Here is a 21673-nt window from a genome sequence, read left to right on the forward strand (position 1 = left end):
GGTCTATTCCCAGCCTCTAATTTCTCCCTTATAACTTTACCCTTTCATATTCCCCCACTAAAAACACACGTATCAACACATACTCTGTTGTGTACACACGTACACACACACACACACACACTTTTAGGTAAGAGCCTGCATTCTTTGGAGAAAGTGGTATTTAACTGCTGCAACCACATGTCACTTACTTACTTAAAATAAACCATTGTAATTTAGCACAGATTTAAAAACTCCTGGAAAGAAGGGGTAACTGCATCCCTGATTCTCTATCCAAACTCCCTTACCCCACCAGCTCAAAAACTTTCAGTGGCTCCCCTTTTTCTCCATGAAAAAAAAAATGATCCACTCCCTTTTTCCAGGAGTTTGTGGACCCCCATAGCCAGATTAATTTATATTCCACTACCTAAGAGTAGTGAGCCTTGGAGTCCAATGGACAACCTTGGACCCTACCAAGTGTTCCGTAAACAATTTGCTGCAGTATAAGGAATGGAAGGCCTGGTGAGGAAAGGTTCAGACACTCTCAACACCGAGAATAGATGAGCTAGGTTTGAGACAGGTGAATAAGGTTTTTTAAACACTGGCCCCTGTAACCCGCCCCTGGGCAGTATTTACGGAATGGACACCAGGGGGTAGCAAAATCTCACTCTCCTAGCTCGCGGGCCCTCGTAATAGAGAACCTGGAGAGTGTCGGTGACTCGAGGGTCCCCTAGCCGGCTGTTAGAAAGAGCTCCAACTCCACGGCTCTAACTGTGCGGGGAAGATGGTTACCGGGGCTTGTTGCCATAGGTTCTTTTTTGACGCATGGAGCAGAGGCCTCTTCTTGCCTCTAGGAAGGATGAACACTTGCTCTGTCCTTTTCCAGGCTCAGCGGAGCGGAGAAAAAGGTGGAGGTTAGCGTCCAGAGGAGGTGAGAGAAGAGCAAGTCACCTTGGCGGCGCCCCCGCCTCCCCTCCCGCTGTTCCAACAACTGCCCAGAGGCTCCGGCCTCCGAGGAACTGCAGGCGAGGCCAGACGTTTTCTCATCATCGCCCTCCAGCTGCAGGGGCACACGCGTTCACGCCCCTCCGGGGACTATTCGGCTTTCCGATCTCCTCTCCTCTCCCTTCCGTCCACCCTTTAGAAGAGCTCACGGAGCTGCGGGGCTTCCCGGTGCCTGCTCAGAGGCCAGGCAGGGCATCTCCCCGCCGTGCCCGTGCCTCCCCCCGGGCTCCTGGGAGACCCCCCATCTGGCCTTCCTTTCCCATTCAGACACTATCGGGGGACGCTGGGGGTTTGATGAGGGAGTGAGGCTAGAACTTTCGTAACTAGCCCACCCTGCTTTGTCTCCTGCGCCAGATACCCACCCATTCCCATGGCCACGAGCCCTAGCGGCCCTGCGGGACTCTATAGCCACCCCAACAGAAGGAAGGGGCTGGCATCCAGTACCGAATCCTCGAACTGGAGGCCTGGTGCCTTCCCTCTTCTAGCCGAATAGAGAGATAGGGATGCGGAAGGGAAGGGCCACGGAGGAGAGAACTCAGAAAATGTCCGGCGAAATGCACGCCCCTACATAAGCATCCCGATCCGGGAACCCTGCCCCCTTGGCCAGGATGTCCGCCCCCCTATCCCAAGCCTTCGCTGCTCCCTAACTCCCGCACACTCCCGCCTTCCCCAGGCAACACAGAGGAGCCCATTGTCAGCCCAGAGATTCCAGGCCCGAGGAGATGGAGGGAAAGGAGGGCGGGCAAGCCCCCGGGGGGTTGGGGAATCCCCTGATTTCCCGGCCCTCCGCTCTCTGCTAGGCAGGCAGGGGCCTGAAGGTCTCATTTGAGCCCTGGGTCCTGCCAAAGTCTAGAAACCGATGAGAGAAGAGGATCCCGGGCGAGTTAGAGCGGGGAGGCTTTCCAGCCGCAGGAAGACCCCAGTTCTGGGAAGGGGCGGCCCAAGGGAATTCACGCACGCCCCAGCCTTTGGAGCATCCCTTGCCGAGGCTAAACTGATCCCGCGGGGAGCGAGGCCGTGGCGGGAAAAGAGGGGCATCCTCGGCTGGGCGGGCCTCCGAGGGTCAGGGTCGAGGTTACCCGCTGGAGGGCGGGGCGGAGAAGAAAGAAGGTTGCCGGTGAACGGGACGGATAGGCTGGGGACGCCCGGGGAACGGCAGAGATCTCGGCGCGGGAGACAGAGTCCCGGCAAGGGGTCCCGCGCGGAGGCGGGGGCGGGCGCTGAAGGGCGGGGCGGGGAGGGGCGGCCGTCTCGGCCCTCCCTGGCGGGGCCCCGCGGCCTGGAAGCTGGAGCGGGCCGAGCCGCCACCGCGGCCGGAGCTGTCCCTTAGCCAGACCCGGCGAGACACGAGCGGCGGGAGGGAGGCGGTGGCGCGCCCGGCCCCGCCCGCCCGACCAAGCGTCGGACGCGGCCCGGCGCCGAGCCATGGTGAGTCCAGCGTCGCAGCCCCCTGGGTCCCCTCGGCCTTCGCGCAGCCCGCTCCGGGCCCCCAAGTCCTCAGCCTGGTGCCTCCCGAGCCTGCCTCGGACTGTTCGGCCCCTCTGGGACTCTCCTCCCTCCCATCCCCCCTTCTTCGATTTGTCTGTCTGCCCGACTGTTTAGCTCTGTCCCCACCGGGTATTGCCCTCACCCTTTCTTCCTCCTCTCCTCCGCCTCCTCTCCCATCCTCCCTTGGGTCTCTCCCCTAATCCACACACCTCCCCGCTCCCCGCCCTCCTCTGTCCTGACCTGTGCCTTCCTTTCCTGGAGCTTCCCTCCCCCTCCTGGTCCGAGCTCCTTACCCGCGGGAGACCCCTGCGGGTTGGTCCTGCAGCGACCCTGGAAGAGGCCCGGCCCCTCGGGTCATGAGAACTGACCTGCATGGAACCACCATTTTCCATCCCTGTCCCCAACCCGGTGAGGCAGGCCCACCCATCCGGCCCTAGGGGACTGGCCACAGCTGTGGCTTGGCCGGGTCCCGGGGCATGGCCAAAGAGGGAAATTCCCGCAGAGAAAAAGAGCTGCCTCAGGATAGTTGGGGGTGCTTGGGGGGGAGCTCACAGTACCAGGGGGCGTGACACTGCCAGAGCCGACCAGAGTTTGCGGAGGAGGGAAGTGCCCCAGAGCTCTTGCTGCAGGGAACTGAAGGGCTGCCTCAGGGCACTCCTGCTACAGAGGGGAGGGAACACGAGCCGGAGCTCCCTGCAGGGACTAGGGGACCCTGGCAGCAGCAACTTGGGGCGCTGGAAGCTGGAGGGTACGCTAAGGAGAAGCCCACACCAACAGGAGTGAACACTGCCCTGGGAACTTTCACTGCAGAGTACTCTGAAGCACCGCTGCGAGAGTGGGCACTGCCCGAGAGAGCGCCCACTGCAAAGAGGGCGGGGGCATGGCCAAGGGGGCGCTCGCTGCAGAGTGGAGGAGGGGGAGAGGCCTTGCCAGGGGGAGCTCACCGCAGGGAGTGGAGGAGGGGCAGGGGCACTACTGGGGCCGCCCCTCTACGGAGGGAAGGGCACCCTCTGGCAGGGAGGCTGGAGGAAGAAGAAAGAGGAACTGGGCCAGGGAGAGCTGACTCAGTCTCTCTGGTCTCCTCTCTGGTCCCCGCCGGCAGGAGGCTGGGTCTCCGTGCTCCCGCCCGCCGCCTCCCTCCCCAGACCCCTCCTCCCCTCCTGCCGCGGCCGTTTCCTGTGGCTGAGACTCTCGCTCAGCCATGAGCTCACCGCCCCTAATGGGTTGCAGCTGCCTCGCTGCTCAAGCCCTAGCTCCGCACTCCCTGCCTTGGAGCAGACCGCCCCACTCTGCCTCACCCCCGCCCATCTCCACCTTCCCCCCACCCACGCGCACTGCGCCCGCCTGGTCCCGGGAACACTGGGGGTCTGTCTGCTCGCCCACACACCTTGGGGCCGGGTCTGCGCGCTGACTCACTGAATGTCCCGTCTCTGGAGTGGTTGCCCTAACTTCCCAGACCGTCAAGACAAACGGGCAACTCTGGATGGAGCTCAGAGAAAAATAAGCTATTTTGTTTTATGGCAAAGGCAAGGTATGGGGGTAGGGAAGGTAGAGACCAAGGTAAAGGCTGCATTGAGTATCCCCTTCCCCATTTACAGCAAAAAAGAAAAAAAAATTCCAGTAAAAGGGACTTCAGAGACTGTCTTGAAAAAGAAGTTTGCAAAGGAATAGCCCAAGGGGTGGTTGTTTAGGTTACGAGTTGGAGAAAGATGTCTCATTGACTCACTTAGGGAGGGGAGTCTGGATGAAGCAGGGCTGAGTCTTTTTGAGACTCCTAGTGGAGGTTGGCAGAGAGAGGTCCCACTGGAATCAGAAAAGATCAGCTCGAATGCGCACCATCAAGGCCTCCTCCTCCCTTCCCACAAGTTCCTCTTGTGACTTTTTTCTCTTTCAACTGCCCCCACCCGATTCTTTGTAATCCAATCCCACATGCTCTAAGATTGGGTGATTGCTTCAGAGCCACTGTGGGAGAAGGAAGAGGGATGCTAGAAAGACCCAAGACAGTCACAGACATTCTTTCCATCCTCCTCTTTCCACCAAATGACCATCTCTAGCATATAAATGAGCATCTCTCTTTCACCAAATGATCATCTCTGGGACATAATTGTGGGTGATGGCACCTCCACCTAAGATGGGGAGCTCTGGATGGTGGGTCTTATGGGAAGGGATTTGCAGGATGGCTGTGTGGAAATCTCCCTCATCCCCTCGAGTTCTCAGCCATAAGCTCAGTCCCCTGATAGCCCAGAAGCCTGTCTTTTCTCTCCTGGGAAAGATCTATGCAATCACCCCAACTCACGAGCACCCGGAACAGCCCTGATCAGGGGCATTCACAACAAATTCTCCCTGGATCTCCAAAGCCAAGGTCTCAGAGCGTGAGTGTTGAGCGCCCTGCCAGGTTTGTGCACTCTGGCCCAGCCCCACTCCTGTTCTGGGCTCATCAGCCAGCATTTCCTGAGTGCTCACTTTTTGCCCACATTGTACAATCGGGGCTTTGGAGAACACAGCCAACCCCAGACCAGTGCAGCTCCCAAGGAGCCATGATTGGGTGATCTCTAGGGATCTGTAACCTGGTCCTATCTCTACAGGAGCCTGAGCCAGTGGAGGACTGTGTGCAGAGCACTCTCGCCGCCCTGTATCCACCCTTTGAGGCAACAGCCCCCACCCTGTTGGGCCAGGTGTTCCAGGTGGTGGAGAGGACTTATCGGGAGGACGCACTGAGGTACACGCTGGACTTCCTGGTACCAGCCAAGCACCTGCTTGCCAAGGTCCAGCAGGAAGCCTGTGTGAGTGGCCGTGCATCACTATTCTGCCTTCCCCAAGATCCACTGCCACACTCTACAGACTAGCCAGGCTGACTAATGCCCCCACTAACCTAGAGATACAGCCTCCCTTGAAACCGATCTCTCCAGAATCACTTAAGCTTCATTCTCTGACCTCTCACAAACTTTGACCTTCACAGGCACTGACCATTCAGATGCTAACACACACACACACACACACATTCATCTTCCCCAAATTCATCTTGACCCCAATACTGACCCCCAAAGACCCTAACTCTCCAGACCCAATTCCAGACATCTTCTCCCCCTCATATGAATTTCTCAAGATACTAACTCCCCCGTACATTAGTCAACAGAGATCCTTCATTTCTACAGATATAAAGACTCCTAAGAGTCTTTAACTTCTCCAAGACAATGGCATCTGCTGACCATGTCTTGGTAACGATTCAGTTCTTACCCTCCCACACACGGAACTAGCTTCCTGAAGAATCTTCCTACTACTGGGAGACCGACCGGTCCCAATCCCTTCCTCTCTGCCACCTGAATACCCCAAATCTCCCCTCCTGCTCTCCTGAGAGTATAACCTTCCAGGCATAAGGCTGGTCCTGCCTAGGGTGGGCCCATTCTAACTGCCCTCTTCTGCTGGTTTCTTCAGCAGAGGCCTGAGTGCAGCCTCCCACCTCTCTCCCCAGGCCCAATACAGTGGATTCCTCTTCTTCCATGAGGGGTGGCCGCTCTGCCTGCATGAACAGGTGGTGGTGCAGCTAGCAGCCCTACCCTGGCAACTGCTGCGCCCAGGAGACTTCTATCTGCAGGTGGTGCCCTCAGCTGCCCAAGCACCACGACTAGCACTCAAGTGTCTGGCCCCTGGGGGTGGGCGGGTGCAGGAGGTTCCTGTGCCCAATGAGGCTTGTGCCTACCTATTCACACCTGAGTGGCTACAAGGCATCAACAAGGACCGGCCAACAGGTCGCCTCAGTACCTGCCTACTGTCTGCGCCCTCTGGGATTCACCGGCTGCCCTGGGCTGAGCTCATCTGTCCACGATTTGTGCACAAAGAGGGCCTCATGGTTGGACATCAGCCAAGTACACTGCCCCCAGAACTGCCCTCTGGACCTCCAGGGCTTCCCAGCCCTCCACTTCCTGAGGAGGCGCTGGGTACCCGGAGTCCTGGGGATGGGCACAATGCCCCTGTGGAAGGACCTGAGGGCGAGTATGTGGAGCTGTTAGAGGTGACGCTGCCCGTGAGGGGGAGCCCAACAGATGCTGAAGGCTCCCCGGGCCTCTCCAGAGTCCGGACGGTACCCACCCGCAAGGGCGCTGGAGGGAAGGGCCGCCACCGGAGACACCGGGCGTGGATGCACCAGAAGGGCCTGGGGCCTCGGGACCAGGATGGAGCACGCCCACCCGGCGAGGGGAGCAGCACCGGAGCCTCCCCTGAGTCCCCCCCAGGAGCTGAGGCTGTCCCAGAGGCAGCAGTCTTCGAGGTGTCTGAGCCCCCAGCAGAGGCTGTGGGAGAAGCCTCCGAATCTTGCCCCCTGAGGCCAGGGGAGCTTAGAGGAGGAGGAGGAGGAGGCCAGGGGGCTGAAGGACCACCTGGTACCCCTCGGAGAACAGGCAAAGGAAACAGAAGAAAGAAGCGAGCTGCAGGTCGAGGGGCTCTTAGCCGAGGAGGGGACAGTGCCCCACTGAGCCCTGGGGACAAGGAAGATGCCAGCCACCAAGAAGCCCTTGGCAATCTGCCCTCACCAAGTGAGCACAAGCTTCCAGAATGCCACCTGGTTAAGGAGGAATATGAAGGCTCAGGGAAGCCAGAATCTGAGCCAAAAGAGCTCAAAACAGCAGGCGAGAAAGAGCCTCAGCCCTCTGAAGCCTGTGGGCCTACAGAAGAGGGGGCCGGAGAGAGAGAGCTGGAGGGGCCAGGCCTGCTGTGTATGGCAGGTGAGATGACACGGAGTGAGGCTCATGGGGCAAGGGCCAAAGCAGGTCGGGCCTATGGGAGGGGGCAGGAGGAGGAGCAGGGTTAGGCTGGGAGCAGAACAACCAGAACCATCTTAACTTCAGTCCCATTTTTCTGTCTGTGTCTGTGCACGACACACAGGCCCAGAAGGCCTCCTGTCTGACACTCCAACACCTCCGCTGGAGACTGTGCAGGAAGGAAAAGGGGACAACATTCCAGAAGAGGCCCTTGCAGTCTCCGTCTCTGATCACCCTGATGTAGCTTGGGACTTGATGGCATCTGGATTCCTCATCCTGACGGGTCAGTGGGCATCAGTGGGTGAAGGGAAAAAGGACTGGGAAAGAGAAGCAATTGGGTGGGCTTGGGGACTGGGGGAGGCAGGGTGGAAAGGAGGTAGGCATGGACTGCTCCCAGCCAGGACAGCCTGGCCATTTTGTGTCTTCAGGAGGGGTGGACCAGAGTGGGCGAGCTCTGCTGACCATTACCCCACCGTGCCCTCCTGAGGAGCCCCCACCCTCCCGAGACACGCTGAACACAACTCTTCATTACCTCCACTCACTGCTCAGGTAACCGAGGCCCAGTCCTGGCACCCTGGACACTAATCTCCTGATTCATGAGGACCCTCACCTCCTTCTTCTCAGGACACTGACCTTCTGACCTCTAAGGACACCTACTTCTTCAACCTTCAGATTTCAAGTCATTGACCTTTGGCCTTACTTACCCTGACCTCCAGCTTCATATCTTCACTGATCTTCAAAAGCAACACTGTTGACTTTCACTCTCTTCCAACCCTACCAAGATCATCAGGACATTGGTTCACTGATTCAACAAACATTTATTGAGCACTGAGTACCTATTAGGCACCATACTACAGGCTGATATTGAATGCATGCCATTTCAGAACAGAATTCTTAACTTTCCAGACCTTAATCCCTTGACCTAGTAGCCATATGAATATAGACCCCTGACTGCTAGGTGACTTCCTCTTGTACACACATCCCAGAATTTGGCCCTTTGCCCATTTCTTCCCAAATGTACCGGCAACTAATTTCTCCTCAGGACTATTAACTAAAAACAGACCCCGTATGTCTGCCTTGCCTTATCTGCTATCCCCCAAAACACACACACAGCAGCCTCCTTGGCTCTTCCTGCTCCCGCAGGCCTGATCTACAGACACTGGGGCTGTCCGTCCTGCTGGACCTTCGCCAGGCACCTCCACTGCCTCCAGCACTCATTCCTGTCTTGAGCCAACTTCAGGTAACCACCCCTTGAACAGGCAGTTCCCCTGGATCCTAACTCTTCACTAGTGGCCAGTCCAGGACACCCGATTGCCCAGTTTAGGGTTATTCTTTTCTGCCCTTAGGACTCAGGAGATCCTCCCCTTGTTCAGCGGCTGCTGATTCTCATTCATGATGACCTTCCAACTGAACTCTGTGGATTTCAGGTTTGAGCCCTTCATTCCCATGTAGTTTCCCATCAGTAGTGGGGAGAGGAGAAGAGGCTGGCTGGAGCCCCAGGCTGGTTTCTGAGTCCTTGGGTGCCCAGGAAGAAACCCCCTGCCTTACCCTCTACAGGGTGCTGAGGTGCTGTCAGAGAATGATCTGAAAAGAGTGGCCAAGCCAGAGGAGCTGCAGTGGGAGTTAGGAGGTCACAGGGACCCCTCTCCCAGTCACTGGGTAGAGATACACCAGGTAAGCTTCCCCTCTACCACCTAGCATGCTGGGAGCCAGGAATAACCCAGCTGAAGACATTCTAGGAGAGAGGCCAGGTCCAGGACATACCATGGGGTTGCAAAAAAGTGGTTTCCATTCCATTCAATTCAACAAGTATTTATGGCTCCCAAATCATGAGGAAAACATGTGCACTGTGCCATGTTCTACTGGGGAGATAGGAGGAGTATGATAAATTATTATAATTATTATTTTTAGACAGTCTCACTCTGTCGCCCAGGCTGGAGTGCAATGCTTCGATCACAGCTTACTGCAGCCTCGACCCTCTGGACTCAAGCGATCCTCCCATGTCAACCTCTTGAGTAGCTGTGGCTACAGGCATGTGCCACCACACCCAGCTAGTTTTTGTGTGTTTTGTTTTTTTTTTTTTTTTTTTTTTGTAGAGACGGGGTTTTGCCATGTTGCCCAGGCTGGTCTCAAACTCCTGGACTCCAGTGATCCACCCGTCTCAGCCTCCTGAAGTGCTAAGATTACAGGCATGAGTGACTATGCCCAGCCAAATAAATTCTTAATATGACATTAAGTAGTATATGATTTTTGGTGGGAGATAAATCATGAAACAAGTAGAGAAGAGTGCAAGATAGTGTCATTGGGTTTCTGGAAAGCACTGAGAGTCAAAAGGCTGGTTCTTGTTCCAAATTACTTTACCTCACTTGCAGAAATAGTGCCCTTTCTGTATCCGCTCCTTGCACCAACATCCAGGCCTCAGGATCCTCATCAGCGAAGTATAACAATCACAATATAATTGCTAAAGTTCCTTCCAGCACTTATCTCATGTAATTCTATGAATATAAGTGTTGTGAGTATTCAAGAAGAGAGAAATAAACATGATCTGAGCTGAGTATGAAAGAGGGGTCTGTAGATGGTCTCTAAGCTTCGCCTTTAGTGTCAAAGGGGAAATTGACATGAATAGGCAGAGAGAGGGGGTGTGACAGGGTGAAGCCCCACTGAAGACAGAGAGAAAGGAAGGTCACAGTTACCAAGCTGTACAATGTGCCAGGCCCACGTTAGTTGCTAAACTGGCATCATCTCCTTAAAAATCACAGAAGCCTTTCTAATCCTGACTTTACAGTTGAGGAACTGAAGTTCAGGAAGGTTTCTGAACCTGCCCAACATCATACAATTAGTTAGCAACAAAGTCAGGAACTGAATTCAGCATTGCCTCCATAAAAGTCTCTGGGGCTACCGCACCCCAACCCTAGGGCTTAAGTTCCTTCTTAAACTCTGATCCTCAACTCCATCCCTGCATGTGGGTTTCAGGAAGTGGTAAGGCTATGTCGCCTGTGCCAAGGTGTGCTGGGCTCGGTACGGCAGGCCATTGAGGAGCTGGAGGGAGCAGCAGAGCCAGAGGAAGAGGTATGAAATGAGATGGGACAGTGGGGGGATGGGATTGGGATGGGGCTGGGGTGGAGACTCTCTGGTGGAACCCTAACTGGCAACTCCTCCCTATCCCCAGGAGGCAGTGGGAATGCCCAAGCCACTGCAGAAGGTGCTGGCAGATCCCCGGCTGACGGCACTGCAGAGGGATGGGGGGGCCATCCTGATGAGGCTGCGCTCCACTCCCAGCAGCAAGTACGAAGTATGGGTGTGCGGAGGCAGGTGGAAGTGGGAGGTGGAGACACAGCTGAAGGCTGCCAACAAACCTTAGCTGCCAGACCATTCTTACTGTGCATGTATCTGGGCAAGATACTATGCTTTTACACTTACTGTCTCATAACCCTCACAACATCCTTATGTGCCATTTACTATTACAAATGAGGATTTGGAGGATCAGAAATGTTAACTGTCTTGGCCGACATCGGTCAGTAAAGAGTCAGGATTCAAACCAAAGCAGTCAGGGTTCAGCCCATGCTTTTGATCCATGCTGCTATGCAACCTCTCATGTTTGCATCCCTCAGAGGCACGGAAGGACAGAATTGAGGGGCTCAACAAGGGAAATGATTCATTCTTCTCTGCTCCTTCCCAAGGCTGGAGGGCCAAGGCCCAGCTACACTGTATCAGGAAGTGGACGAGGCCATTCACCAGCTTGTGCGCCTCTCCAACCTGCACGTGCAGCAGCAAGAGCAGCGGCAGTGCCTGCGGCGACTCCAGCAGGTAAGCCAGGATCCCCACGTCCCTCTTACTCAGCCTGGGAGTGTGGCCTCCAGCACCTTTCCCGTTGGTACTTATAGTTGATGGTGTTCTTCTAGCCTGGCTTGGTTGAACGCCCCTCCCTCCTCCTCACATTTGTTGGTCAGTATGAGATTCAATAAGAGGGTGGGAGCATCATAGCACCAGTAAAGAAAAGCCAGATCTCCCCCTCCCCACTGTTTATACTTGATCGAAAATGCTGAGAGATTGTGAGAGATGCTCAGCTGCCCTAGGGGATTCTGAAGAGCTGATCAACTCTGGAGTGCCTACCACCTTAGCTGAAAAATAATAAAAGTCTATTGATACCAGCTCATTAGTTACACTGCTACACACACACCCTTAACTCCTTATGCGATGTCATCCCTCAGACCTGAGGCCAGAAAGGTCCCACCTCCCTCCACCTTGGAAGGAGAGAGCACTGAAAGCACCTAAGAGGAACTACAGGCTTCTTTGTGGGGAAGATTCAGGAATAAGGCTGGCTTCTCTGAACCTTGATTCTTCTCTCCTGGGGTTAAGAGTCCCATAGGGATTTGCTCTCCGCCCTACCACGTGGGGTAGAGGGGGCTTTGAAATCTGATTGTTCCTCCTTAGCCCCGAGCATGGTGAATGGACACTTCATGGACCTGTACGTGGGCATCAGGGGAAAGGTCACCTCAGGGCCGGTGCTAAAGCGGGGGCCAAGACTTTCTGTTTCCTAGGATTTCTTCATATTGGCTTCCTCTAAGCCAATATCCTAGAGATGGGTTGCATCTCCTCCTGTTTGCTTACCTGCTTGTTAGCTGTTTCCCCAACTGTTTAAAAACAAGATTTGGAGTCTAACGTGCTCAGCTTGAGTTCTAGTTCTGCCATGTGTAAGATGTTGGACAAGTCATGAAGCTTCTCTGAGTTCCCAAGTCCTCATCTATAGAATGCGGATGGTAACAATTAACTCACAACGTGGTCAGAAAGATCAAATGAATTCAGCAAAGGACTATAAAAGTGGTTATTGTTGGCACTGGCTATTAGGAACAGTCTCAGACTTCTCATCCTCAGGCTGTCCCACCCCCAGCTTCCAGCCTTTCTTCAGAGGAAAATATTACCATCCCTTTTTGGTCAAACATCTCAGAACCAGCATGAGAGTTCATATAGCCCCATATTAGGAAATTAAAGCCGGACACACACACACAAACACACACACACACACACACACACCCCTTCTGTGCTGTTTCTCCAGGCTTGGTCCCTGGGACCCTTTCCCACCAGTTGCCAAGGCTTGGTGAAGGCCCTCAGTCATCCCTATGACCCTCATCCTGCTTTTGGTTCACCCCAGTTTGATGTACTTCACCCTCGGGCATAGCCCTGGAACTTTGACCCACTCCCTCAGTGCTTCCCATCAGCCCAGCTTCCCTCTCATCTGCCTTACCAAAGATTTCTTACTCGGTTTCTCACCTGACCCTTGTGGAAACTATTACCATTCACTGTTGTCATTCCCACATTGCAGATGAGATGCAATAGTTCACTCAAAGTTCTATAGATTGGGGTGGTGGGGCTGATGCTGGCTCTCAGCCCTTCCTTGCCTTTCCACTACATGACCCCCTGCCCTCCCACCCCATCTGCCTCAGGTGTTGCAGTGGCTCTCGGGCCCAGGAGAGGAGCAGCTGGCAAGCTTTGCTCTGCCTGGGGACACCTTGTCTGCCCTGCAGGAGACAGAGCTGCGATTCCGGGCTTTCAGCGCTGAGGTCCAGGTGAGAAGGGGCTGGAGGGCAGGTGAGAGGAGGCAGGAGGAGACTACCTAGGAGTGAGGACCAGGTCTGAGCGCAGCCTCCCTTCTCCAGGAGCGCCTGGCCCAGGCACGGGAGGCCCTGGCTCTGGAGGAGAATGCCACCTCCCAGAAGGTGCTGGATATCTTTGAACAGCGGCTGGAGCAGGTTGAGAGTGGCCTCCATCGGGCCCTGCGGCTACAGCGCTTCTTCCAGCAGGTGCATGCAGAGCCTTTTCCTTCTGTGCCCCCCATTTCCATTTATTCACTTCCTTTCTGCCTGGAGAGGCTAATTAAGTTGTTAAAAGTGGAGGCTGAGGAGCCCATCTCCTAGGTTTTTCCTCTTAGCTCTGCCACCTCCTTGCTGAATGGCATGGGACAAGATACTAAACCTGACTGTGCCTCCATAGATCTACCTCACAGGGCTGCTGTGGGGATTACACGAGGCAATACCTAAAAGCCCTTAGCACAGAGCCTGCCACTCATAAATGTCGTATGAGTACTGGTTATTCTTTTATATAGGCTCTTCCATCTCCATACCAACTCCGAGTGACATGGTTAGGCAGTGATGCTGGAACAGTGAGAAAATGGGAGAGTGATGGGCATTGGGAGGCCACAGGCAAGAGGACAAGGGCTGTCATTGGGCGTCCTTCGTGAGCAACACAGGCCCTTACCCTTTCTCTCCCATCCCCAACCCCTTTGACTTCGTAGGCACATGAATGGGTGGATGAGGGCTTTGCTCGGCTGGCAGGAGCTGGGCCAGGTCGGGAGGCTGTGCTGGCTGCACTGGCCCTGCGGCGGGCCCCAGAGCCCAGTGCCGGCACCTTCCAGGAGATGCGGGCCCTGGCCCTGGACCTGGGCAGCCCAGCAGCCCTACGAGAATGGGGCCGCTGCCGGGCCCGCTGCCAAGAGCTGGAGAGGAGGATTCAGCAACACCTGGGAGAGGAGGCGAGCCCACGGGGCTACCGACGACGGCGGGCAGACAGTGCCAGCAGTGGAGGGGCCCAGTGGGGGCCCCGCAGCCCCTCGCCCAGCCTCAGCTCCTTGCTGCTCCCCAGCAGCCCTGGGCCACGGCCAGCCCCATCCCATTGCTCCCTGGCCCCATGTGGAGAGGACTATGAGGAAGAGGGCCCTGAGCTGGCTCCAGAAGCAGAGGGCAGGCCCCCAAGAGCTGTGCTGATCCGAGGCCTGGAGGTCACCAGCACTGAGGTGGTAGACAGGACGTGCTCACCACGGGAACACGTGCTGCTGGGCCGGGCTGGGGGGCCAGACGGACCCTGGGGAGTAGGCACCCCCCGGATGGAGCGCAAGCGAAGCATCAGGTGAGATCCCAGCCCAACTGGTGCTAAGAGGCGGAGCCAACTGCCCAGTAGGAAAAGAAGATGACATTGTTGGGGGTACTGGCTCCCTCCCACACCTCCTCTGCCACTCCTATTGTGCCTGCAGTGCCCAGCAGCGGCTGGTGTCTGAGCTGATTGCCTGTGAACAAGATTACGTGGCCGCCTTGAGTGAGCCAGTGCCACCCCCTGGGCCTGAGCTGACTCCTGAACTTCGGGGCACCTGGGCTGCTGCCCTGAGTGCCCGGGAAAGGCTTCGCAGCTTCCACCGGACACACTTTCTGCGGGAGCTTCAGGGTTGCGCCACCCACCCCCTACGCATTGGGGCCTGCTTCCTTCGCCACGTGAGTGATCCCCTCAGCTTCTTCCAAGTGCTCTCCCTTCTCTGTTCCAGCCTCATCCATCTGTCCCTCTTTCTCAGTACCCACGGCCCTCTCCTCCCATGTGTGGTCCATGACCTTGGGGCCCAGCCCTGTTCTGTGGGCACTTCTGCCTCTACTCAGCCTCTGCGCCCTGCTCTCAAGAGCTGCCTGGACTATGCTCTCTCCACAGGGAGCCCTTCCCTCCCTGGTAGGCTGAGTGCTCCCTGGTGACCCATCCCTCATTTGGGCTACAGAGAGGATAGAGAGGGGGAAGAGAGAGGCTTGTCTGCAGCGGCCTCACCGGGGACTCCTTATCTGTTCTTTACTGGCACAGGGGGACCAGTTCAGCCTTTATGCACAGTACGTGAAGCACCGACACAAACTGGAGAATGGTCTGGCTGTGCTCAGTCCCTCAAGCAAGGTAACTTTTTCTCCAACCTTCAGGAGAAAAGTAGAGAGGCCAGAAAGACCTAAAAACCCACCCAACAAATCCCTCAGGGAAAAAAACTGGATGTGCCCAGGAACATCACCTACCAATCATCTCCTAGAATTGCCGAGGGTGGGACAAGCACCGGACTGGTGAGGCCAGGTTCTTATCCAGTCCACCTGAGGGACCGGGCAGGACTCCTGATTCCTCTGGGCCTCTATTTCCACATCTGGTAAATGGGGGCAATAGTCACTATAGCCAGCTCACAGGGAGGATCTGAGCATCAGAAGAGCTCACATCAAAAGACGTACAAGTGACTAAAAGTTCAAAGGCAGTGGCCGGGCGTGGTGACTCACACCTGTAATCCCAGCACTTTGGGAGGCCGAGGCGGGTGGACCACGAGGTCAGGAGATCGAGACTATCTGGCCAATATAGTGAAACCCCATCTCTACTAGAAATACAAAAAAAAAAAATTAGCCAGGCGTGGTGGCGGGCACCTGTAGTCCCAGCTACTCGGGAGGCTGAGGCAGAAGAATGGCGTGAACCTGGGGGGCGGAGCTTGCAGTGAGCCGAGATTGTGCCACTGCACTCCAGCCTGGGCGACAGAGCAAGACTCCATCTCAGGGGAAAAAAAGAAAAGAAAAGAAAAGTTCAAAGCCAGAAAGTAAAGGGGATTACTATTTTGATTCTTCTTCCATTTCCCTTCAAGATATAGACAGTGATTGCTGGCCTGCAGGCCCCCACCTGCTTTCTTTCCAGGGAGAATGGTTTTGCCTTACTTTAGGGAGCATCTGGGCTTCATCTATACCCAAAAGCCTAGGGTGTCACCCACCTACCCCCCAACCCCTGAGCTTGGCCCCCAGAGGCTCCACCCCTTCCCTCATCCCTGTCTGTGTCCTCAACCTAGGGCTCCATGGAGGCTGGCCCTTACCTGCCCCGAGCCCTGCAGCAGCCTCTGGAACAGCTGACTCGGTATGGGCGGCTCCTGGAGGAGCTCCTGAGGGAAGCTGGGCCTGAGCTCAGTTCTGAGCGCCAGGCCCTTGGGGCTGCTGTACAGCTGCTCCGGGAACAAGAGGCCCGTGGCAGAGACCTGCTGGCCGTGGAGGCGGTGCGTGGCTGTGAGGTGAGGCCCTAGCTCCAGTCACTGCTGCTCAAACTGCCCAGCCCTGGCCTCAGAAGCCATGTAGGTTGGTGACAGGAGAACCAGGCTCCAGGTCAGAGGGCTCCAGGCTCTAATTTCTAACCAGCTGGGTGGCCTTGATTGAGTCACTGAACTTCACTGGACTTCACTTTCCTCATTTGTAAATAAAGAAGCTATGTCCTCCCAACATCCCATGTTCGTACATCCGCCTTGTACTCTCCTGTTCCTTTCCTAATTGTTATCTTTCCCCATCTACCCCATACTTCCTCCTGCACCTCAACACCCAGCACATACCTTGTCTCGTCTACCTAGTCTTTTTCCAGCCCTGAGGTTCCAGAACATGTTGGAATCCTGTATCCTCCTCTGGAATAGACCTATTTCCCTTTCAGTTCTTTGCTGATTCTCTTCCTGGATCCCCAGCATGCAAAGGCTTCCCCACAGGTGGCTATAAACCCTACTATGCAGAGCACCTTGCCATCTTCAGAGGCAGGGCTGTGCTGCTCAGCTGGGTGTGCTGTGCATGGTGACCAGTTGATGGACCCTAGGCTGAGGGCTTCCCTGACTTCCTGACTCTACCTGAGAACCAGTGCATTAGGCCACTTGCCCTATAAATCTATTTTTGCTCCCTGTAAAATACAAACAAAGGGCCCCTGGGCCAACCACTTTTCCTTTTCCTTTCTCCAGATAGATCTGAAGGAGCAGGGACAGCTCTTGCATCGAGACCCCTTCACTGTCATCTGTGGCCGAAAGAAGTGCCTTCGCCATGTCTTTCTCTTTGAGCATCTCCTCCTGTTCAGCAAGCTCAAGGGCCCTGAAGGGGGGTCAGAGACGTTTGTTTACAAGCAGGCCTTTAAGGTACGATTCCTGGAGTGAGTGGTGGAGGTGACAGGAAGTCATTCTCTTCTTGAGAACTCAGGATGTTCTGGAAATTCAGCCCCAACAGAGGTTCAGAATCTGCATCATCTAGAATAGGCTTTGGCTTGTAATCGACTATCGAGTTAGGGTGTCAGGGGATGTTAGAAGGCCCTGTCATTGGTCTACCTCATGAGGTTTTCCTTATCATTCATGCAGAACACTTAGGAGGCATTCCAAACCAGACTAGAAGAGGGACTTTCCCACTAAGGACACACATGCCTTTGGAATTAGGGGTGGTTCCTAGGGCATGAGGAGAAAGCACACTATACTTTGACTAAAGAATCCAAGAAGAGGGAGGCCTTGCTTTAGGGAAACAGCCTTGATATGCAGATAAGCATTTATAGCAACCTATGGTCCTGGATCAGGCAGTGTGGAATGGATTCTAAGGGTTTCTAGACTTTGTACCCCCTGCATAGAGGGTAAGCATAGAGTATAGCATAGAGGAAAAGGCCTGGGTCCAATTCCGGCTCTGATAAGCTGTGAGAAGCCTTTGTGGAAGTTGCTTCATGTTTCTGGCCTCATTTCCCCTTCTGTAAATTATGGTTGTTATGAAGACTAAATGTAGAGCACTTGGCACATGATAGGTGTTGAGCAAACGTTTACTGAACATCTATCAGATGCCAGGCGAAGCCCAGTGCTTGCCATGTGGCACCACCCAGCCAGGACTCACTCTGTCTTCACCTGCTGCCCTCTGCTCTTCCTCAGACTGCTGACATGGGGCTGACAGAAAACATCGGGGACAGCGGACTCTGCTTTGAGTTGTGGTTTCGGCGGCGGCGTGCACGAGAGGCATACACTCTGCAGGCAACCTCACCAGAGATCAAACTCAAGTGGACAAGTTCTATTGCCCAGCTGCTGTGGAGACAGGCAGCCCACAACAAGGGTACTGGGCAGAGCTGAGGAAGGGGGTGCTTGGAGTCAGGGTTATAGCAGGAAGTTTTCTGGAGAGTGTGCGAACTGCTTGGGAAAACAGTTTATAGGATGAAGAAAGAATAGCTTATAATAAGATTCAAGATTTGGCTTGAGAGATTACTGAAGTAGAAATGAGCCTAAGATATACCAAAAAGAAAGAGAAAGCTGGCAAATTTCAGGGAAGCAAGAGCAAGTAGGGGCCAGGTGCAGTGGCTCATGCCTGTAATCCCAGCGCATTTTGGGAGGCCAAAGTGGGAGGATTGTTTGAGGCCAGGTGTTCAAGACCAGCCTGGGCACATAGTGAGACCCCATTTCCACAAAAACTTTTAAAATTAACTGGGCATGGTAGTACGCACCTATAGTCCTAGCTATTTGAGGGGTGAGGTAGGAGGATCGCTTGAGCCCAAATGTTCAAGGCTACAGTGAGCTATGGTGGTGCCACTGCACTTGAGCCTGAGTGACAGAGCAAGACTCTGTCTTAAAGGATTTTTTTCAAATTTTTTAATAAAGCAAATGGCTGGGAAAAGAGGTGAGAAACTGCTCGCTTGGATTTAAGAACTGCTGCTACTTGCTGTGTGACCTGGACTAGTTTTTTGTTTGTTAGTTTTATTTTTATTTTTGTTTTTTTGCTGGGCTTTACCTTGGTTTTAATTTTCTGAACTTCATTCTGCTCATCTGAAAAATGAAATACTAATGTCTTCATCTTAGTGTAATAGGGATGATTAGGTAAGGTCAAATATATGGAAGCATCTTGTAAACTGTAAAGGTATGTAAAAATGTGAGGGTTTTGTGTGTGTGTGTGTGTGTGTGTGCTCTTAATGCCCAAGATGCAGAGTAGAAATTAGGCAGCTGGGATGCCAAACAGGCAGGATGCAACATATTGGAGAGAAGAGCCAGATATCTGAGGAGGAAGTCACACCATCATTGCCATCCATGTTGTGATAGTCAACAGAAGGAGTAAAAAGAGACATCAGAGGAATCAAAGGGAGGAATGAGGATTGGGAAGGAATGAAAAAAAAAAAAAAAGAAAAAATCAACCATGACATGCTAGGGCTAGAGAGAAGGGCAGGAAGAAGTTGGTAACAAGTGTCCCTATTCCCCAGAGCTCCGAGTGCAGCAGATGGTGTCCATGGGCATTGGGAATAAACCCTTCCTGGACATCAAAGCCCTTGGGGAGCGGACGCTGAGTGCCCTGCTCACTGGAAGAGGTGAGGGCCAGGGTGCTGGGGGGTGGCCCCCAGGAGTGAAGACCTTGACAATGAGGATACAAAGGGGAGGTGTGGTGGAAAGTCAGGAAAGGCATCTCGTCCCCAAATCAGTGGGACTGGCTGGGAGGCCCTCTGTGAGACTGAGGGTCATTCCAGGGAGCCAAGAGGGCTTTCCCACACCAGCACCCCACCCCCCACTCCCCACTCTCTGCAGCCGCCCGCACCCGGGCCTCCGTGGCCGTGTCATCCTTTGAGCATGCCGGCCCCTCCCTTCCCGGCCTTTCGCCGGGAGCCTGCTCCCTGCCTGCCCGCGTCGAGGAGGAGGCCTGGGATCTGGACGTCAAGCAAATTTCCCTGGGTGAGGCACCTCTCAAGGGGTGGCTCCCAACAGCTCGGTCATGGTGGTGATGTTCAGGCTGCTTGCTGCTGAGCAATTCCTTTTTCTAGCCAAGAAGCCCAGTTGCCATGACAACTATGTACAGCTTCCCCACCGCTAAAAGAGCCTTCCATCTGGTTGCTAGGGTGATGCTTACAACAGCCTGTTGCTAAGAAGCACTTCCTCTGTACCTCTCTCTCTAGCTCTTCTTGGGTTTCTATGGAAACTGCCTCAGCTTCCTGTTGTACCCTCCTGGTTCACCACGGCAATCCTTATAGTTTCCTGTCGCTTCTTCCCTGGTTGCTCTAATGATGCTGCTGACAATTTCCTGCCTCTTGGTAGGGGGTTCCCTTGCAACTGGATCGCTATGGTGACTCACAGCTTCCTGTTGCTATGGAGCTTTTTCTTCCCTGATGGAGCAGCTTGGTTGCTTAAGGTAATCTGGAGGGATTCTATACTCTGCTCTCACCCTAGCTTCCCCTTCAGCCCCAGAAACACTTGACTCTTCTGGAGATGTGTCCCCAGGACCAAGAAACAGCCCCAGCCTGCAACCCCCCCACCCTGGGAGCAGCACTCCCACCCTGGCCAGTCGAGGGATCTTAGGGCTATCCCGACAGGTAAGTTCCTACAACGAGGCTGGGAACAATGTGATCTTTGGCTGCTTTCTGGATGGGCTTTTCTGATCATTCAACCCCAGGGGGGTTGGGGGAAAACTGTGAACTTGTGCTCCCAGCTGAGGCTACAGTCTGGATTTATTATCTTGTCTACCTTTCTCCTCTCCCCGGGACCTGGCTAAGAGGCATCAAGGTCATAGGTTAAAAGGAATCTTAAATAAGGAGTATAGTGCTGGGGTGGATGGAAAGGGGAGAATGCCAATGGCCTGGCTTGGACTTGGGTTAAAATGGCAAAACTCAGGCCAGGTAAGGTGGCTCATACCTGTAATCCCAGACTTTCAGAGGCTGAGGTGGGAGGATCACTTGAGCCCAGGAGTTCAAGACCAGCCTGGGCAACATAGTGAGGCTCCATCTCTACAAAAAAAAAAAAATTAAATTAGCCGGACTTTTGAGGGGTGCGCACCTATAGTCCCAGCTACTCGAGAGGCTGAAGCAGGAGGATCTCTTGAGCCCAGGAGGTTGAGACTTCAGTGAGCCATGTTTGTGCCACTGCACTCCAACCTGGGCAACAGTGAGCACCTGTCTCTAAAAAAATAAAAGTAAATAGCAAAATTCAAGGACTTTGGGTAGGAAAGAGAGGTGAATTGACAGGCTTGTGGGGAGGAATGGAGGAAAAGAGAGAGAAAGACAAGAAATATGTCCCTAAATTCACTGTAGCTTCTCTCCCCCCAGAGTCATGCTCGAGCCCTGAGTGACCCCACCACGCCTCTGTGACCTGGGTGAGTCAGCATCCCCAATTTCTACCACATCCAACACTCCTTCCATCTTGCATGTACCTTCCTTCCTGTCCCCGGCTACTTGGGAGTCAGCTTCTTCCCTCTCCCAACTCATCTCCCTCTTCTCTCCTGGCTTCTAGAGAAGATCCAGAACTTGCGTGCAGCTTCTCCTCTCAGCACACTTTGGGCTGGGATGGCAGTGGGGCATAATGGAGCACTGGGCGATCACTGAATTTCTTCCCTCTGCTTCCTGGACACAGAGGAGGTCTAACGACCAAGAGTATTGCCCTGCCACCACTATCTCTAGTCTCCCTAGCTTGGTGCCTTCTCCTGCAGGAGTCAGAGCAGCCACATTGCTTGCCTTCATACCCTGGAGGTGGGGAAGTTATCCCTCTTCCGGTGCTTTCCCATCCTGGGCCACTGTATCCAGGACATCACTCCCATGCCAGCCCTCCCTGGCAGCCCATGTTCTCCTCTTTTCTCACCCCCTGACTTTCCCTGAGAAGAATCATCTCTGCCAGGTCAACTGGAGTTCCTGGTGACTCCATTCTGAGGTGTCACAAGAAATGAAGCTATGCAAACAATAGGAGGGTGCGACAGGGGAACCGTAGACTTTATATATGTAATTACTGTTATTATAATACTATTGTTATATTAAATGTATTTACTCACACTTTGCCTCTAAGGAGCTAGAGTAGTCCTCTGGATTAAGGTGATAAATAACTTGAGCACTTTCCCTCAACCAGCCCTTAACTAGAACACAGAAAATAAAACCAAGACTGGAAGGTCCCCTCTACC

The 21673-nt window shown here is 54.3% G+C and overlaps 1 protein-coding gene across 4 annotated transcripts; it reads left to right on the top strand.

The window, feature by feature from the left end:
* The first annotated feature begins 2239 nt into the window (after positions 1-2239).
* On the top strand, positions 2240-21548 carry ARHGEF40 (Rho guanine nucleotide exchange factor 40). Of its 4 annotated transcripts, XM_034937247.3 has the most exons (24): positions 2240-2409; positions 5055-5252; positions 5942-7190; positions 7351-7509; positions 7655-7775; positions 8370-8466; positions 8573-8653; positions 8784-8900; positions 10200-10295; positions 10396-10511; positions 10907-11033; positions 12671-12793; positions 12884-13027; positions 13519-14129; positions 14254-14488; positions 14841-14927; positions 15841-16056; positions 16759-16929; positions 17695-17872; positions 19005-19109; positions 19324-19467; positions 19972-20102; positions 20832-20878; positions 21016-21548. In XM_034937247.3, exons 1-23 carry the CDS (start codon positions 2407-2409, stop codon positions 20871-20873), a joined length of 4551 nt encoding a protein of 1516 aa, XP_034793138.2. In that variant the 5' UTR covers positions 2240-2406; the 3' UTR covers positions 20874-20878; positions 21016-21548. The 4 variants fall into 4 exon arrangements, with proteins under 4 accessions (XP_034793138.2, XP_034793139.2, XP_034793141.2 ...); XM_034937248.3 differs by lacking the exon at positions 19324-19467 and having other exon boundaries at positions 2248-2409; positions 19960-20102; XM_034937250.3 differs by lacking the exon at positions 19324-19467 and having other exon boundaries at positions 2248-2409.
* Positions 21549-21673: the final 125 nt, after the last annotated feature.

This window comes from Pan paniscus, chromosome 15 (genome assembly GCF_029289425.2).
Source record: "Pan paniscus chromosome 15, NHGRI_mPanPan1-v2.0_pri, whole genome shotgun sequence".
NCBI classification, from domain to species: Eukaryota; Metazoa; Chordata; class Mammalia; order Primates; family Hominidae; genus Pan; species Pan paniscus.

What these genes read in the sequence shown, in the direction of transcription:
- ARHGEF40 (XM_034937247.3), top strand. An exon ending in CTTTCAGCGCTGAGGTCCAG is followed by an intron (nt 12,794 to 12,883) that starts GTGAGAAGGGGC and finishes TCCCTTCTCCAG; the next exon opens with GAGCGCCTGGCCCAGGCACG. An exon ending in TGCTCAGTCCCTCAAGCAAG is followed by an intron (nt 14,928 to 15,840) that starts GTAACTTTTTCT and finishes TCCTCAACCTAG; the next exon opens with GGCTCCATGGAGGCTGGCCC.